The sequence below is a fragment of the Balaenoptera physalus genome, assembly GCF_965194825.1.
Source record: "Balaenoptera physalus genome assembly, chromosome: 6".
Taxonomy (NCBI): domain Eukaryota; kingdom Metazoa; phylum Chordata; class Mammalia; order Artiodactyla; family Balaenopteridae; genus Balaenoptera; species Balaenoptera physalus.
The window spans coordinates 126,953,409-126,972,909 of NC_138885.1; the positions used below are offsets into that span (position 1 = coordinate 126,953,409).

General features: G+C 37.3%; 2 protein-coding genes and 1 long non-coding RNA gene across 9 annotated transcripts in view; 2 read left to right on the forward strand and 1 right to left on the reverse strand.

Moving 5' to 3' along the window:
- The window catches only part of LOC309662231, an 8,886-nt gene extending 339 nt beyond the window's left edge, over positions 1-8,547 (forward strand). Inside the window, exons 2-3 of the long non-coding RNA XR_014264606.1 lie at positions 182-7,521; positions 8,489-8,547. This is a non-coding gene — a long non-coding RNA (uncharacterized lncRNA). The remainder of the gene's footprint in view (positions 1-181; positions 7,522-8,488) is intronic.
- The window catches only part of LOC309662208 (uncharacterized protein), a gene marked incomplete at its 5' end in the record, with an annotated part of 27,908 nt that extends 8,976 nt beyond the window's left edge, over positions 1-18,932 (reverse strand). The window contains 3 exons of one of the 2 annotated variants that reach the window (XM_082464695.1): positions 10,430-10,606; positions 17,279-17,301; positions 18,829-18,911. In XM_082464695.1, coding sequence (XP_082320821.1) covers positions 10,430-10,606; positions 17,279-17,301; positions 18,829-18,911 — 283 coding nt within the window. Of the gene's footprint in view, positions 1-8,463; positions 10,607-17,278; positions 17,302-18,828 lie in introns of those variants that run through there. The other variant, XR_014264585.1, reaches the window with a different exon arrangement.
- RHBDD1 (rhomboid domain containing 1) overlaps positions 17,326-19,501 on the forward strand; it is a 117,058-nt gene continuing 114,882 nt past the window's right edge. For 2 of the 6 annotated variants that reach the window (XM_082464684.1, XM_082464685.1), the window contains exon 1: positions 17,326-19,496. The gene's annotated coding sequence lies outside the window, so the exon portion shown is untranslated. The remainder of the gene's footprint in view (positions 19,497-19,501) is intronic. The other 4 variants (XM_082464689.1, XM_082464690.1, XM_082464688.1 and 1 more) reach the window with 4 other exon arrangements.

A 19,501-nucleotide genomic window follows, 5' to 3' on the forward strand; every position in this document is an offset into this window, starting at 1 on the left:
GTGCGCGGGCCTCTCATTATCGCGGCCTCTCTTGTTGCGGAGCACAGGCTCCAGACGCGCAGGCTCAGTAGTTGTGGCTCACGGGCCTAGTTGCTCCGTGGCATGTGGGATCTTCCCAGATCAGGGCTCAAACCCGTGTCCCCTGCATTGGCAGGCAGATTCCCAACCACTGCGCCACCAGGGAAGCCCTCCCTTGTTACTTTTAATAATTTTTCTTAGTCTTTAATTTTTGTCAATTTGATTACTATGTGTCTCAGCGTGTTTCTCCTTGGGTTTATCCTGCCTGGGACTCTCTGAGCTTCCTGGACTAGGGTGGCTATTTCCTTTCCCATGTTAGGGAAGTTTTGGACTATAATCTCTTCAAATATTTTCTCGGGTCCTTTCTCTCTGTCTTCTCCTTTTGGGACCCTTATACTGTGAACGTTGTTGCATTTAATGTTGTCCCAGAGGTCTTTCAGGCTGTCTTCATTTCTTTTCATTCTTTTTTCTTTATTCTGTTCCATGGCAGTGAATTCCACCATTCTGTCTTCCAGGTCATTTATCCGTTCTTCTGCCTCAGTTACTCTGCTTTTGATTCCTTCTAGTGCATTTTTCATTTCAGTTATTGTATTGTTCATCTCTGCTTGTTTGTTTTTTAATTCTTCTAGGTGTTTGTTCTTTAATTTTTCTAGGTCTTTGTTAAACACTTCTTGCATTTTCTCAATCTTTGCCTCCATTCTTTTTCTGAGGTCCTGGATCATCTTCGCTATCATTACTCTGAATTCTTTTTCTGGAAGGTTGCCTACCTCCACGTCATTTAGTTGTTTTCCTGGGGTTTTATTTTTTCCTTCATGTGGTACATAATCCTCTGCCTTTTCATTTTGTCTGTCTTTCTGTGAATGTGGTTTTCCTTCCACAGGCTCCAGGATTGTAGTTCTTCTTGCTTCCTGGTAAATTTTAGGTATAACTAGCTTGAAGTTGTTTTCTTTTCTTTGCCCAAACCTAACCTTATTAAGTTTTCTTCTCTTAATCCTTATTCATTAACTCTGTTGGTAACTGACATTGATTGTCGCCATGAAATTTCCCATCAGTAATTATATAAGCTAATTTCTGCAATAAGCATAGTTGAAATTATTTTTCTAAGTTCTAAAATAATATTTCATCATAAATGATTCCTTAGAGTCTGCCTTTTGGAATCCCTCGTCTCATCTAGTTTGTAGATTCGTTTCTAAAATAGGGATCATGAGTTATTTGTAGTGAGGTGGATGGACCTAGAAACTGTCATACACAGTGAAGTCAGAAAGAGAAAAACAAATACCGTATGCTAACATGTATATATGGAATCTAAAAAAAAATGTTTCTGAAGAACCTAGGGGCAGGACAGGTATGAAGACGCAGACGTAGAGAATGGACTTGAGGACATGGGGAGGGGGAAGGGTAAGTTGGGACGAAGTGAGAGAGTGGCATGGACATATATAAACTACCAAATGTAAAATAGATAGCTAGTGGGAAGCAGCCGCATAGCACAGGGAGATCAGCTCAGTGTTTTGTGACCACCTAGAGGGGTGGGATAGGGAGGGTGCGAGGGAGACGCAAGAGGGAGGGGATATGGGGATATATGTCTATATATAGCTGATTCACTTTGTTATAAAGCAGAAACTAACACACCATTGTAAAGCAATCATATTCCAATAAAGATGTTAAAAAAATAAAAATTAAAAAAATAAAAATTAAACCATGCCCACAGTTGCTTGAGAAAAAAGATAAATAAATTAAATTAAATAGGGATCAGCACATCAGATAATACAGTTACTATACATTTCATCCAAGCTTTAAAAATGCATTGAATAGGATAGAGAAGATGTGATACATATATACAATGGAATATTACTCAGCCATAAAAAGGAACACAATTGGATCATTTGTAGAGACGTGGATGGACCTAGAGACTGTCATACGGAGTGAAGTAAGTCAGAAAGAGAAAAAGAAATATTGTATATTAACACATATATGTGGGATCTAGAAAAATGACAGATGATCTTATTTGCAAAGCAGAAATAGAGACACAAACATAGAGAACAAACATGTGGATACCACGGGGGAAAGGGGGGGTGGTGGTGGGATGAATTGGGAGATTGGGATTGACATGTATACACTATTGATACTATGTATAAAGTAGATAACTAATGAGAACCTACTGTATAGCTCAGGGAACTCTACTCAGTGCTCTGTGGTGACCTAAATGGGAAGGAAATCCAAAAAAGAGGGGATATATGTATACATATAGCTGATTCACTTTGCTGTACAGTTGAAATTAACACAACAGTGTAAAGCAACTATACTCCAATAAAAATTAATTTTAAAAAATTCATTGAATATTTTACTGCTTAAATCCTCTAGGTAATATAGAAATCTTTGGGGAATTTTTATATTGTATTAATTGAAGTATATCAAGGTCGATTGATTCTAAACACCATGAATTCTACCTACATAACAGGAGGCAAAAGTAAAAATTGGTAATTGCAATTTCTATTCCACTTCATTAATTCTAGTTTAAGCTACTTTTGGTGTGTTCTATGGAGGAAAAGGGTTATTTGAAGAGTTGTCACTATATTTGTCTCTAGCAAAACTAAAGTTTGTTCATTTGTTTTTTTTCATTCTAGTTGCTCACCAATTGGAAGACTGAGTTTTCCAGGAATTCTTCAAAGTATAATTTTCAGGACTCTGGCTACCAAAGGCTAATTCTTATCGTTCTCTAAGTTATAATACATTCATGGGTTCTTCAGACATTAAAATAAACGTCAACCCTTTAGGGTGAAGGGAGTAGAAAATAAAAGAGGCCATTTATAGCTTTAAGTTCTTTCTTTATAAAAAGAACTGCTCTGTGTGCCTGGCTTGTGAGGTGATGCTGACGGCCCATCTCTCAGCGGGCAGGTGGGGCCACCTTTGTCACCGTGTCTGGCTTCAGCTAGGACGTGGATTCAATAACATTATGCTGACTCGCAGGCTACAAAGCCTCTGACGCAGGGTCATCACATCTAAAGCTTGATTTTATGTCAGTAGCTGACCTTCTTTTCACCTTCTTCCCCATGGACTTCTTAAGTTAGTATTTCTAAAGATATTATACAGTGCCACCTTGCTGACTTAGACGAGGCAGTGACAAATTTAATGTTACTTCACCTCTGCGAGGGAGAATTTAAGACCCATCACTGTGTCCAGAACCCAAGTAGCATATTTGAATATTCTGAACTGCAAAACTGGTTGCATTAACTAGACTGGAATGGAAATGATGAAAAAAGACAAGCTGTGCAAGGAATTATCAGTTTATCTTCTGGAGAAGGTTATCTCAGAGGTCAAACATTTCTTTTGTCTAACAATGCTTGGAATAAAGAAACATCCTTACTTATAGTCAAGGCTAAGGGATGAATAATCTCTTAAACTGTGCCCCATATCCAAGATGCTGTTATTTACAGGGTGTGAGCACAAGACAGAAAACACAGGTCTAATGCCTTTTCCTGATCTCAATGTTTTTAAAAGGCAATTTGCATTTTGGTTCACTTTTCACTGAAGCAAAATGACAATTTACATTTCAATTGTGGTTTTCCCTAGGCACGGTGTAGTTCACTGAACATGTCAGTCTATCAGCATTTTCTACAGCTAATGTTTCAGTGTCTAAAATGGTGTGACGATACCACTTTCATGATACTATTTTTCTCCTGTGTAAGAGTGCATAATGAGTTATATACCCCTAATAATATGTTTGCCCCCTGAATGTAAAAGCAGGCAAGGTCAGAAGTTACATTAATCATTTGGCGATGGGCTCATTTGGTCAAATGTCATCAAATAATTTTCTGAGAGCGAAAAATTAGTCAAATTATTGGCTTAACTAAAATGCCTATTGGGTTAAAGTAAATGATTATTCAGTTCAGTTACAGACAGTTGATCTGGTAGGCCTAGTTGATGATGTTCTAATTAATGCATTATAATATCAATCAAAAATTACTTACTGGGCACCGATCAGGTACATTACACTGCTATTCAGTAGGGAGCCACGAGGAAATAACCCACTAAGACATTAGCTAAATGAAGACATATACTGAGCAACCATAAACTGCAAGCTAATGGGGTAGACATGTGTCATTATGAAGTATCAACCTGTAACTATGGGATTGAATGACCTGAAAGCACAGATGTGCTCTGGATCACCCAACCAAGCAGGGGTCCAAAGGATCCAAAACTTAACCCTCTTTAAATCACAGTTGTCTCTGCCTGGGAGAATAGAGAAGATACAGAAGTTAAGGCTGGCAGTAAAATGACCACAGAGCCTGCAAATTCTCAAAGGGAGGAACTCCATAAATAACTATTAGAATCATCTGGGGATCGGGGTGTTTGTACAAAGTCAGACTGCTAGAAGCCACCTGAGACCTAATTAATGAAAATCCAGCATGCACATTTTAAATAAGTTCTTTAGTTAATTGTAAAGTAGGTGGTGTAGAGTTCACATATTGACAAATACACTTTATGGTTTCACATAGAACCCTAGGTCTATACCATCGTTCCCGTTTGTTTTGGGAAGGTACAACTTAAGTGTATTTTTAATGTATATAAAGTCTAGTGTACGGGTATAAGAATTCAGAACCATGATAACATTTTCAGGTATTATTTCTATTACTATTTGTCTTATTTCCTTAAATCTGAATTTGTGAACTGGTAGCCTACTGGCCAGATGTGGTCCATAGGTAGTTTTTTAAATTGGCCCAAATAGCATTTTTAAAATTAATTTTCAACATTACAGATTAGAAGATGATACATCAAAATTTGAAATTCTAATTTCTCTTTAAAAATCAGACGATCTGAGAGCATTGGCCCTCGATTCCCAAATGGCCTCAGTCAGCCAAAACTGAAAAGCAGCTGCCCCTTTTGATGGCCAGTCTGCCATAATCCCATGGCTCCAGATCATCTCCCTGACACCATGGCCAAGTGTCAGGTGCCATTTGTCACCACGATATTTCAGATGCTGTCTTCCACCCCGCCCACTTGACTCATTTATATCACCTGCCTACCTCCTCAAGGCACTGGAGTTTGTGACCCTGTCTTAAGGGTACTTCAAAACCAATTGCTTTTCAACAGTATTTGATGATGAAGACAGATATTCCATGTTCAGACTTGTTCGACTGTATACCCCTGGGATGCCCGTACTATGCTCCTAGACAGAATCTGGGCTAATTCGTTTAAAGAATGCCCATTAATCAAAAGAAGGTCCAATCTAACTCAAGCCTTTCTAAGAGGCTACACAATTTGCCATGTCTAATTGATGTGCATATTTTATTTTGTGAGTTTTCTTTTTTTTTTTACAGCAAAAGGAAAGATACTGCTATACAGACTGTTGTTTTACAGAAAACACAGTTGGTTACAGTATTTTACCAAAAATAAAAATAAATAATGTTTTTTAAAAAACACTCTAAAAACTCACTTTAAATCAATCACATGTGATTAATAGCCCAAGAATATTCAATGGGCAATTCACGTCCTAAATTTCCTTCATTCCATAAAAAAATATAGTTAAAATATTTTATATTATTTCTCAGCAGGACCTTGAAAATCAAACATGTTGCCTTTTCCCAAGACCAAATATAACCTGGCAATGGAAAAATAAGCATTTTCCTTCATTATTTTTATTCCCTTGATTATGTTCACTGACAATAAATCTCAAGAAAATTCAAGGTAAAAATCTGTTAATGAAATATTGCCTGGGTTTAAGTTTGAAAACTACATGTCATGATATTATTTCTCTCCTGCAGTTCAGGTCTCCCATTTACCTAGGGCAGCAGAAGCTCTGTGGATTAATTCATGGTGATTTAGGTTTGGGTTCCAAGTCTCTCATTTTTTGTCTCTGTGAACTTAATACTAGTTATTTTGCTTCTGTAAAATGCGATAATAATCCTACTTCATAGACTCATTAGGAGGATAAATGTACTTTCATTAATAAAATACATGGCATAGGTTCAATAAGTGATAGCCTTATTTTAATCAGTGAGGGTGACTCTTTTTCTGATACTGACTAAAGAATATTTTATAGGACCTAAGAAAAACTCCTGAAAAAGTAAGTAGTAAACCCTTGTTTCAATTTTCCTTTTAAAGAGATTTGTTCACCCAACAAAAGAAAAGGCAAATGAATATGTTATTCATGACAAAGCACTGTTTAGGCTAATAGCTAGTCATCACTCCTACCTAAGACTCTTTCTCAGTCTCTCAAAATTAAAGTCTACAGAAAAGTAAATGTTTCTTTTAAAAATTAACTTTTATTTTTGAAAATAAGATCAGAAGAGCTATTAACACAGATCCAAAAGGGAGTTACCAGCAAGTCAGCTGGTCTTCCAAAGAATCGCGCTGAAGAAATGGGGCCTCTTAACTGGTCCAGGAAGGTGGGCAAGCAGCACCCCCAGAGCATCAGTCAGACCTTTTCTGCTCTTCCTCTAGATCTCTGGTACCCCCATCCTCTTTTATCCCTGCTACTCAAGCTCTTGTTTTTCCTCCTCAAACCGGAAGATCGAATATGAATGATGGAAAGGTTGATATGACAGTTAACATCTTTTTGAACCCTTACTATACGTCATTCACTAAGATACACATTTTATATGTATATATCAATCAATCCTGACAAGAAGCCACAGAGGAAGGAATTATTACTCCATTTAAGAGGTTGGCCAGATCACACAGTCTCTGGGTTGGCCTGGGACCCAAGCCTGGTATGCCTGAATTCAAGCCAGTTATAAATGCAATAATGATTAGTAGTGTTTTCTATATATTTTTTAAAAGCAGTGAATTAATATTTATATGTTTTTCTATTAAATTTAAAATAAGCAACTTATCCTTTGCTTGAGTTTGTTCCAGATTTGCTGACTTTGTTTAGTTATATTTTTTCTTTATTTTTTTCCTATGACTTACTGGCTCTCAGTAGGTAGAAAGTTTTAAACTTAAATTGTTTTTTGAGTCATGCATTATTTTATAATTTAGGAATTTTCTTTGTATAAAGCTATAATTGCCTCTCATGGACATCACAGCACAAGACATATTTATTAAGTAATTGTCAGCTATATTTAGTTTATTGACTACTTCTTGATTCTATTTTCTTCATTCCAAAATATAACAAAACTCTATATTCTCTCCATTTTTCTATACCATCAAAGTTTTACTTCAACTTAAGTGAATTTTTAAATGTTAAAAATTATGGTGATTCTTTATATCTCAAAACTTTGTCTCCCCTTTGGCTCAGCAACTCTTCTAGTCACATTTTAATATCTTATTGTCTTCAGTTTTTTTCTAATGTGCCATTTATTTTCTTCTTCTAGATCTTGGAATCTTAAAATGCTTAAGCTGAAGGAGACCTTGGAAATAATTTCATGTGATTCTCTCATCTTACATTTGAGAAAATTAAGTTTCGGAGCGTTTGAATGGCTTACTCAAGACCACATAGCTAGTGCTACAGCTGAAAATCACATTCTGTGCACTTTCCAAGTCTCCTATGCTTTCCTGCTCATTGTAAGTAAAAAACATTAGAAACGAAAACCTCTCTTAGCCTCCACAAATAGCTTGAAAGTTCTGTGTAACAATAATTTCTACCATAGTCTATTAGACCCATACTCCCATCCTGACCTTGCCTCTTCGGTATCTTCTTCTTTTATAGCTTACATTATTTTATTCAATCAATTAATTTTAAGGTTCTGGGCTATTATTTAGTCAAATGAATTTAATTTCGTTGGGATGCTTGTTCTTTGGTGCACATGAAGAGAGAAATATTTAAGAGTCATGTTAGCAGTTCAGCTCAATGGGTCATTTGCATTTTATTTTTTTAAAACAAGTTTGTGCTCTACTTAATATTTGGATGTATGCTCTTGAATAGATGTCAACATTTTCTCACAGCTGAGCCCAATGGCACTTGGATGTCAGCAACTTAAAATGGGTAGAATAGTGTACTAGATTTACCCTGGAAATTGTGAAATAAAATTCATATTTTATGGCAAGACAAAAAAACTTAAACATAAACAATTTTCTCTGCCCTTTGGCCTCCTCTCTCCCCTCTACTGTGTATCATATATCTGCATTAGGCACCAACCAAACCTCCCCTATTGGGAGAAATACCTGCTCAACCATAAAGAGCAACATTCTCCTAGCACCAAGACAACTCCTTAAAAGATAACATTCCTTCTTGACTTTGTAAGGGGTCACAATGGCCCATCACCTTGCACTTACAGATCTGGATTGTGCAAACTGTCTATGTCACTTAATGTACAGCTCTCTGTCTCAAAAACCTATGTAACTATGCTTTGATCTCTAACAGACAGAATAGTTCTTGGAGCTTTCTGAGAGGCTATTCCTGAGTTAAAATCCGCAATTTGGCATGAATACAATTTTCCATTTCTTTCTTAGATTGACTGATTAATTTTTTGTGGACAAAATTTAAGGTTAATAACCTTTTCCTTAAAAAACATTTTTTTTGTTCTTTTAGGAAATGCATACTGAAGCTCAACACCCATCAAGAGGCAACCCCAGTTTTTGGGTAACAACACCATCCTGTTACCTCACCACTGACCAGAGGAAGGTCACACACCCTACAGACCGTCCTCCCCTCCCCCTGAAATTTTGCCTATAAAAACGTTTCCCTGAAAACCATCAGGGAGTTGGAGTCTTTTGAGCATGAGCCACCTATCCTCTTTGCATGGCCCTTGCAATAAACTTTTCTCTGCTCCAGACTCTGATGTTTCGGTTTGTTTGGCCTCACTGTGCATCAGGCACACAAACTTGGGTTTGACAACAATATGATTCAGAAAAATGGTGTATGTATATATATATAATATATATCAATTAATATATTAATATTAATATAACATACATATATAGAGAAAGGGAGAGAGAAAGAGAAACAAATGTTAACATTTAGGATATTTTGTGAATATGCAGAAATTCTCTGTACTATTTTTGCAACTTTTCTATAAAGTCTACAATTATTTCAAAATAAATTAAAAACATAATTGGCAGCATGAAAACTTGTATGATATGCCATTCACTTAAGACTGGCATTCTGATAACTTAAGAAAAATAAACAGTGAACTGTAAAAAACCTCTTTCACTTATATATACTTAACATTCTCAGATAAATGGCAGCCTTTACTTATATAGTTAGCTCTTGGATAACAAATCCCCTGGGAAAGGGATGCTGTTGTTAGAAGTCAGGTGTGTTAAATTAAAACAGAAAAAGAAAAATCTAAATTATGTGAAGTGGAGCTATCTGTGATTATAGTTGATGTCAAAAATTCCCACCTCTTCTGCTCTGCCCATAGCTTCTACTTTTCCTAGTCCTATTGTAGTAAACTGGGCAAAACCTTAGCAATAATTCTGCAAATTTTTCTACTGTGTCTTTTGTCCCAGTTTCTCTCCCTCCAATCAAGATCCCTCTGCCTCTGGTTCCCTCTAGTCAGGACTGCCACATGCTGGGAGACAGGTGGATTCATTGACCTTTAATAAATTCATTCTCTCCTAAGTGTTCCCTCAACAGTCCTACATTTTAAACATGTTATGTCTAATTGTGGATGGAAGGGCATTTTTGAAGAGATTTTAACTATTAGCAAACAGTGGTGGAGATACAGCTGTGTGTATGCGTGTGTGGATATGCTCCCATGAGCCCAAAGAAGGTCTTAAAATCACCGTGGACCACCTGCAGACAGGAAAGGTAGCCAGAATGCCTGCAGCATCTACTGCTACTGTCATCGCAGCCTCATTTCCCATATTTTGATGCAAGTTCCTTTTTGATTATTTTTTCCTAGCAAGAACATCCACAGATCTTCCTTTGCTAAGCATTCATGATCTGAATTGTTTTTTCATAAAGGACACATACAGTCTTCATGATACATTCCGCCAGATGTGAGGAGATGTGGTTTAGGAAGGCTCCTATGAGGTCTCATACAGCACATAGAAAATGTGACGTGGCAGTTTGGAGTGAAATTATTCATTGTAGTCATAGAAGCATCAGAATTTTAGTTGATATGAAAACAGAAGTGGCAGTCACAGATGTAAAAGAAAAATGCTGTTAAAGGATGATTATTAAAATAAGCTGCTTATTTAGGATTTATTATTTGAAAGAAAAAGGAACTCTCACACAATATTCTACTATTATCCTGTAAACGTAAGGACAATGGGATATCTGTAAACCCAATTTAATTTTTAGATCATAATCATGATGAGTCAAAATAAGATTAAGGAAGATTTATCCAAAACACTCAATAGGAAAAAATACTTCCTAAAATAGAAAAATGTAGAAAATTGAAAGACACACAATCGTTCAAAATAATTCTGAAATGGATAGTAAGTTGTCATTTTCACTTTTTATAGTTTAATGAATGAAACAATGAAAACTTTATGTAAACATGTACGTGAATAAAAACAAAATTACCTCTTATGTGGACAGTGATGCATCCAGTGACAAGCAGTGCTAGACACTTAACATTCAGAAGCAGAAATAGTGGGGACTTCCCTGGTGGTCCAGTTGCTGAGACTCTGTGCTTCTGATGCAGGGGGGCCATCAGAAGGGGGGATTTGATCCCTGGCCAGGGAACTAGGATCCCACATGCTGTGAGGCCAAAAACAAAACAAAACAAAACTAAGAAGTAGAAATAGTGTATTAGAAAGTTTGAACCATTAATCCCTCTGTCCACTAGCTTTGTGAGCTTTGGTAAATTACTTAGACTCTCTGACCCCATTTCCTCATTTACAAAATGGAGGTGAAGTGCCTGGCACATAGTAGACACTCAACAAATGGTGGCTAATAGTAGTTATAGAAACAGTTGATTTGTACTGAGTGTTTATTGTGTGCCAGGCACTTTGATAAGAGGTCTCAATGCGTTACCTTACTTATCAAGTAGAGGTCACAGTAGTGGTAATAGTGAGATCTTACAGGATGTTAGAGGACTGAGAAAACAATTTTAAAATTTACTAAAATGATACTGAGTTGTAAGCAAATAAAATCTGTATCTGAAGGTCTTAGCAGTAGAGAGTCAAGGGTTATGTTAAAGTTCATGTAATCCTGAGATGGTCAAGCTAACACCCTTCCCTTCTATAAGAGCTTTGAGAGGTACTCAGCCTCCAGCTCTCCCACTGAAGCACCGTCATTTCTGATGCTGAGATAACTATGGCCTCACCTTCTCCAGATCCTCCCAAGAATCCAAGTCCCAAGAGAGAGCCTTTGACTGACAGCTTCCTACTTATATTTCTGCTCCATTAGATTGACTGAGAGTTGATTAGTGACAATTGATATGCAATTATAATAATGGCCATAATAATGTCAGGATAATTAACCATCACAGGTCTACTGCAAGTGCATTGCTCCTATTTGTAGTTTTAGTAATACCTTATTATTTCCAGGACTTCTATTGGCTGTAGAAGGAACTCAATCATGATAGATTCTTAATTCTATATTCTTCATTTAAACCAATGAAAAGCCACTGAAGTTCTAAAGCACACATTTCCATATAAAGACTCAAAGACAAGATCATTGGAAGAATTTCTAAAACATGTTAATTGATTGCATTTTTATTATTAATTTTTTTCATGTGGTATTTAGTATTCTCCGTATTTTACATCCATAATCTACGGCTAAGCTTACCCACTATTCTTCTAAAACTTTTTCCCATTCCTTTTCGTCCAGTATCTACATTATAATGCTCATACACCAAGAATATTGGACATAATGGCATACCCTTTTCACTCCTTATTCTTGATCAAAATAATAACTGTTCACATGCTACACAAAACATAAATCACCCTAATGATTGATTCCTCATAATACTGTTCTCACTTCACTATTTTTTTGGTTTTTGGTTTTTTTGGTCTGGAATTCTCTTCCATTCACCTCAGTAGGTCCAATCCCACTTATACCTCAAGTAAACTATTCAAATTTCAACTCCACAAAGCATTCACTCATGTCTCCAGTTCCGGTCAATATTATCTTCCTTTAAAGTCTCAAGTTCATTTAACTAAAACTCATTAGAGCAGTTAGCTCTTTCTATCTGGTTTCACTGAAATTTATGTAGATCCCTCCACTCCAATACAAGACTAGAAGTTCCTAGAGTATGGCATCCATAAACAACTTTGAGGTGGAATTTACATGCCATAAAGTTCACCCAATGTCTGTGTATACTGTGTCTTTGTGATTTTTAATAAATGTATAGAGTTGGGTAACCATCTTCACAAACCAGTTTTAAACATTTCTATCAGCCCCAAAAGTTTTCTCATGTCCATTTACAGTTAACTCGGCTTTCACCCCCAGTTCCAAGCAAACACTGATCTGTTTTCTGCCTCTATAGATCTGCGTTTCCTGGACGCTTCATATGATTGGAATTATGCAACATGAAGTCTTTTGGGTCTGGTTTCTCTCAATTAGCATACTGTTTTTGAGGTTCATCCATGTCGTAGGATTAATCAGTAGCTTGTGTCTTTCTTATTGATTTATCTATTCAACACTTGATAAGCATTTGGATTGTTTGCAGTTTGGGGCTATTATAAATAATACTGCTTTGAAATTGGCACACAAGTCTTTTATGGATATGTGTTTTATTTTTCTTGGGTAGATTCCTAAGAGTGGAATTGCTGGGTTGTATCATATGTTTAACTTTTTTAAAAAGCCACCTATTTTCCAAAGTGGCCACACCATTTTACATCTCCACCAGTAATTCCAGTTTCTCCACATTCTTGCCATTACTCAGTGTTTTTTTTTTATTATAGTCACTGGGCGGGGGAGGGGTGTTGTGTATCTCATTTTGGTTTTAATTGGCACCTTCCTAGTGACTAATGATGTTGGTGATATTTTAAATATGTTTATTAGTTATTCATGTATCTTCTTTGGTGAAGTTTCTATTCAACTCTTTTGCCCACTTTTTAATTGAATAGTTTATCTTTTTCTTGAGTTGTAAGAGTACTTTAAATATCCCAGATACAAATCCTATATCAAATATAAAATTTGCAAATATTTTCTTCCAATCTGTGGCTTGATTTTCATTTCCTTAGTGATGTTTTTAAAAAAGCAAATGTTTTTTTAATTTTGAGAAGGTCCAATTTATCATTTTTCTTTTGTGCCACAGCTAAGAAGACTTGGCCTAATCTGACAAAGATTTTCTCTTGTGTCTTCTAGAAGTTTTATAGCTTTAGCTGTTATATTTAGGCCTATGTTCCATTTGGAGTTAATTTTTGTGTATTGTGTGCAGTATGAGTCCAAATTAATAGTCTTTTTTCATATAGATGTCCAATTTTCCCAGCATTATTTGTTGAAAAGACTATCTTTTGCTTTGGCAATTTTGTTGAAAATCAACTGACCATATATAGGTTTAATTAAATTCCATTCCATTGATCTCTACGCCTACTCTCACACCAATAATTACCTGTCTTGATTTTTGTAACTTTATAGTACTTTTGAAATTGAGTAGTGTCATTCCTCCAATTTTATTCTTTTTCAAAATTGTTTTGGCTATTATAGACCTTTTATTCTAAGTTACAAAAATCAGCTTGTCAATTTCTATCAAAAAAACTCCTGCTGAGATTTTGAGAGAGACTGTGCTGAATCCATAGATCAACTTAGGAGAACTGCCGTCTTAGCAACATTGAGCCTTCCAGTCCACGAACATGGAGGGTCAGTTTCTCTCGGCCATTTTAAATAGTTTTCAGTGTATGAGTCTTGCACCTCTTTTATTACATTTATTTCCAGGCATTTCACCCTTTGTGATGCCATTTGGAATGAAAATATATTCTTAATGCTATTTTTGGAGTTTTAATTTGTAGTATATAGAGATACATTTTTAAAATTTGGATCTTGTACTCAAAGACTGTGCTACCTCATTTATTAATTCTGGTAGTGTTTGTGTGTGTGTTTTCTTCAAGATTTTTACACACAGCATCAGGTCATCTGTGAATAAAAACCATCTTACTTCTTCATATTCAATTTGATGCCTTTTATTTCTTTTGTTTCCTTTACTGCACTGGCTAAAACTTTGAGTAACATTTTTTTTTTTTTTTTTTTTGGTCTGAGTTGGGTCTTCATTGCTGTGCATGGGCTTCCTCTAGTTGTGGCAAGCGGGGGCTACTCCTCATTCCGGTGCACAGGCTTCTCATTGCCGTGGCTTCTCTTGTTGCAGAGCACGGGCTCTAGGCGTGCAGGCTTCAGCAGTCGTGGCTCACGGGCTTAGTTGCTCCACAGCATGTGGGATCTTCCCAGACCAGGGCTCGAACCCGTGTCCCCTGCATTGGCAGGCGGACTCTTAACCATGGCGCCACCAGGGAAGTCCCACTTCTATAGTTTTTAATATATTCACAGAGTTGTGCAACCATCACCACAATAAATTTTAGAATATAAGTGGTGAGGACATCCTTCTCTTGCTCTTGATCTTAAGGGGAAAGCATTCACTGTTTTACCACTAAGTATGATGTCAGCTGTAGGTTTTTTACAGATACCCTTTATTAGGAAGGAAGTTCTTTTTTTTTTTTTTTTTTATTTTTTTATTTTTGGCTGTGTTGGGTCTTCGTTTCTGTGTGAGGGCTTTCTCTAGTTGCGGCAAGCGGGGACCACTCTTCATCGCGGTGCGCGGGCCTCTCACTATCGCGGCCTCTCTTGTTGCAGAGCACAGGCTCCAGACGCGCAGGCTCAGTAGCTGTGGCTCACGGGCCTAGTTGCTCCGCGGCATGTGGGATCTTCCCAGACCAGGGCTCGAACCCGTGTGCCCTGCATTGGCAGGCAGATTCTCAACCACTGCGCCACCAGGGAAGCCCCAAGTTCTTTTTTAATCCTACTTTTTTGAGAGTTTTTAATCATAAATGTGTTTCATTTTATCAAATTCTTTTCTGTATCTACTGAGCTGATATACGGTTTTTGTCCTTTAATCCAGAGGTCCCCAACCCCCAGGCCGGTACCAGTCCGCGGCCTGTCAGGAAGCGGGCCGCACAGCAGGAGGTGAGTGGCCGGTGAGTGAGTGAAGCTTCATCTGCTGCTCCCCATCGCTTGCATTACCGCCTGAACTATCCTCACCCCCTGCCCCCCGATGCCGTCTGTGGAAAAATTTGTCTTCCACAAAACCGGTCCCTGGTGCCCAAAAGGCTGGGGATTGCTGCTCTAGTCTATTAATATGGTGTTTTACTTTTTTTTCCCCATGTTAAACCAACCTTGCATTCATGTTATATAGTCCTTCTTATGCACTGCTAGATTTGGTTTGCTAACCCTTTTTAGGAAATTTTTTTTACATTCATGATACTAATCTTTAGCTTTCTTTTCTTGTAATGTCATCTGATTTAATATCTTCAGTGAATGAGTTGAGAAGTCTTCTCTATTTTACAAAGAGTTTGAGAATGATTTTATCATTTCTCCTTTAAATATTTGATTGAATTCACCAGTGAATCCATCTGGGCCTGGGCTTTTCTTTGCGGGAATATTTGAAAGTATTAACTTAATTTCTTTACTTGTTATAGGACTGTTATGGGTTGAATAGTATCACCCAAAAAGATATGTTGAAGTCCTAACCCCCAGTACCTCAGACTGTGTTCTTTAGAAATAGGGTCATTGCAGATGTAATTAGTCTAGATGAGGTCATACTGGATTAGGCTGGGCTCTTAGTCCTCTATGACTGGTGTCCTAAGAAGAAGAGGCAGACACATGACGGGAGAAAACCATGTCATGACAAAGGCAGAGACTGAAGTTGATGCAGCTGCAAGCCAAAGAAGGATTGCTGACAAACCACCAGAAGTTAGAAAAGGTTAAGGAAGGATCCTCTAGGTCCTGCCAACACCTTGATCTTGTACTTCTAGCCTCCAGAACTGTGAGATATAAATTTCTATTGTTTTTAGCCACTCAGTTTGTGGTACTTTGTTATGGTTGCCCTAGGAAATGAACACAAACTCTTCAGATTTTCTGTTGTGTTGATTCAGTTTTGGCAATTTGTGTCTTTCTAGGAATTTGTCCAACTCATCTACATTGCCTAATCTGTTGGCATAAACTTATTCATAGCCCCTGTTAATTTTGGTAGGGTGGGTAGTGATATCCTGCTTTCCTGATTTTAGTAATTTGTGTCTTTTTTTTTGGTCAGCCTAATAAAGGCTCATCAACTTTACTGAACTTTTCAAAGAACCAACTTTTATTTTCATTGACTTTATTTTTTCTCTTATCTATTTCATTAGTTTCCAGTATGACTGCTATTTCCTCCCTTTTGCTTGCTTAGGTTTAAGTTACTCTTATTTTTCTAGTTTTTAAAAGTGGAAGCCTAGAATATTACAACCCTTTTTCTTTTCTAATGTAAGTGTTTAAAGCAGCAAATACCCTTCAGTTCACTCTTTTAGTTGCAACCTATAAATTTCAGTCTTTTCACTTTCATGCAGTTCAAAATATTTTCTGATTTCCTTTGTTACTTCCTTCAGACCATGAGTAATTTAATTTGCAAATATTTGGGTGATTTCCCAAATTTCTTTCTATTATCTATTCCTAATGTAATTCCATTGTAACCAGAGAACATAATTTGCATGGTGCCAATACTCTTAAAATTTATTGAGGCTTGTTTTATGGCCTAGCATATAAACTATCCTGGAGAATGTACTTCTTAAAAAGAATATAAATTCTGCTGTCACTAAGGACAGTGGTCTATACATATCTGTTAGGTTGATACTGTTGTTCAAGCTGTCTATAGTCTTAGCAGTTTTCTGTCTAGTTGTTCTACCCATTACTGAGAATGTGATATTAAAATATCAAATTATTGTCTATTTCTACACTCACATCTATCAACTTTTGCTTCATGTATTTAGGACTGTTTTGGGTGCACGTACATTTCTAATTATTATAGCTCCTTGATGTATTGACCTTTTTATTACAAAATGTCTGTTTCTAGAAATATGTCTTAAAGTCCGTTTTGTCTGACATCATTATTGCCACTGCAAATCTCTTACGTTTGCCATTTGCATGGTCTATCACTGTTAAGTACTATTAGTCTTTTCATCATCATAATACAAAATGCAACTTTGTACTTACTTTTATAGTCGTTCTTGTATTAATTTGCAAGTTTTTTCGTAACAATAAAGCTATAAATTCTTTGATGAGTTTCACACATCTTTCTGTACAGTGTTGGGTATAATAAATACTTGCTTCATTACAAGGAATTAGATACCAAACAAGCTCCTCTTTAAAATAATAATCCAGTTGTGTTATTTGCTCATGGTGTTGTTGACTCATGTTTTCCCACCTTCAGTCCAGGTTTTGAAAGCTGTGAATGATACTCACCTGCCTTTCTGCCAGTTCCAATCCTAGATTTATGAAATGTACAAAGGTTTTTACCACAACTCCTCTGTACTCAAGAATCACATTTTAGGAACACTCACTTAAATCAGATGGCTTAATCTCAGGTATTTTTGCTCTCCTGCGAAACTCTGATAAAAATAGAAAATTGTCCAGACCATTACACAGGTCTCAAATATCATACATCATGGGCATAATCCTGCTTTTTCTCACAATAAAGATATGAGTACTTTTGAGCTTTTAGGAATCATTATCTTACAAGATAATTTAATAATTGCATAACTTTTGTGTTAAAGGACTTCTTCAGGCATTTTTTTTTTTAGTATTTTGAAGCCTTGCCTCAGTAAAAGGATCTTGCTGATTGCCACATATGTTAATGTTTAAGATATACAATTATTATCCAAGTGATCTGTTTGTCAATTTAAATGGGGATTGAGTATGATACATGTTGATTTCAATAGGCTTAAAAAAATTCTTGTCTGATCAATGAATCATATAGGACAAAAAAGGTCATTTTTTAAAACCTAGACTTTTTCTTTCCTCTTAGATGGCTATGAAATTTTTCACTGATGTCTGAAATTGAACAAAATTGCTTAAGTATCATCTTAATCCCCATATATAGACATTTTTATGAGATTACTGTACTGAGACTTCTTGATTTGTGGCTCCCTTAAAATCACGTCTGTATTTGATATATTCATATAAGGACAAGAAAAATGATGCAGTTATAGAAAGGTGTAAATGGTGTTATAGAATGGAAGATAAAGATTAGCATTAATTAAACTGATGCGTAGTATCATGGATCAGGATAAAAGGGAATCCCTTCTTTTTGAAAAATTACTTTTATTTTTTCTAGAGAAATACACAAAATACTTCTATTGGCAATTCACCTCCACCCTTCAGCTGAATTTCTGTTTCCAGAAATGCAGTTTCTCATTGTCAGCCAAACTTTCTTATCAGCATATTGTTTTTAGAAGAAAGGGATAACTTGTAAGGCTCAAGGAACATAGTTGCAAATTGCTAAAATTCTTCTTTATCACTTGAACGTCTGTTACATACCCTGCACGTGAGCCAAATCTTCATTTAAATTCCAAACTCCAAAATAAACATTTCCATGAAGAATTCTTGCAATACACAATAACAAAAGATAGTCAAAACTCTTCTGATTTAGGCAGTTTTTGTTTAAGTAGACTATCTAAACACAGCTGCCACACTTCCAATAAATACAGAGCAGCATAAAACCACCTGCACTTGGTTTCGTCCTCGGAAAAGACGCATCTTCCCCCTAGTTATTAGAAAATTCCGTACCAAATAAGATCGTTTTCTCATATTGTATGAAATACAGCATTTAACTTAACCTGATTCCTACAACCCAACATAAAACCTGTTCCAGAGCAGAAACAGACCCATAATTAAAATTGCATCAAATGATACGTTAACAAAAAAACTTAACACCTAAAGCCTTACATGGACAAACAGACACAGAAATGCAGCCTCAGACTGAGGCTTTAGGTTGTGAAATGTACACCCACGACCTTGTTTTGCTGGTCTGCTTTGTAACCGCGGGTTCCGCCCTGAGATAGGTGATGGGCCGCTCTCCAGCCGTCTGATAACTCATGAAGATTTCTGTCTATTCCGCCATCCACTTCACAGGTAGTATGTGACTCCTCCACGCAGCAGGTCCTGAGCCTGCGGCAGGGCTGGGGCCCGGTAGGGCAGCTTCTCAGTCGCCACATCTCCATCCTGCGTCCGGTCCCTCGAATGTAGGCCAGGCCGTTCGGTTGCTTTACCCGTGGTGGGCAGCCAATAGTTACTTATGGCATAAAGAATATTATTATCTACATGTCACTTGGAGGCTGGAGGACGAGTAGAAAGTACAAGCCCTCCACACCGCGCTCGGCCACGGTCCTTTCCCCGTCGAGCCTCCTCCAAGCCACCGCCACCGCACGCGGTCCTGAGGGCCAGCCCACGGGGAAAAAAGAGCGCGGACGTGCGCAACTGAGCATGCGCCGCTGCCCGCCCGCCCCGCTTTACGGCCCTCCCCACCCCCCCACGGGGGCCGTGGGACCTGCGTCGCGAAATCAACCACGCTCTCTCCCCGCCCCTCAGGCCGCTGGGACCTGGAGCTTCCGGGAGCGGGCGCCCGTGCGTGATGACGCACGTGGTCGCGAAGACGTGGGGACGCAGGTGGGCCGTAGAGAGCGTGAG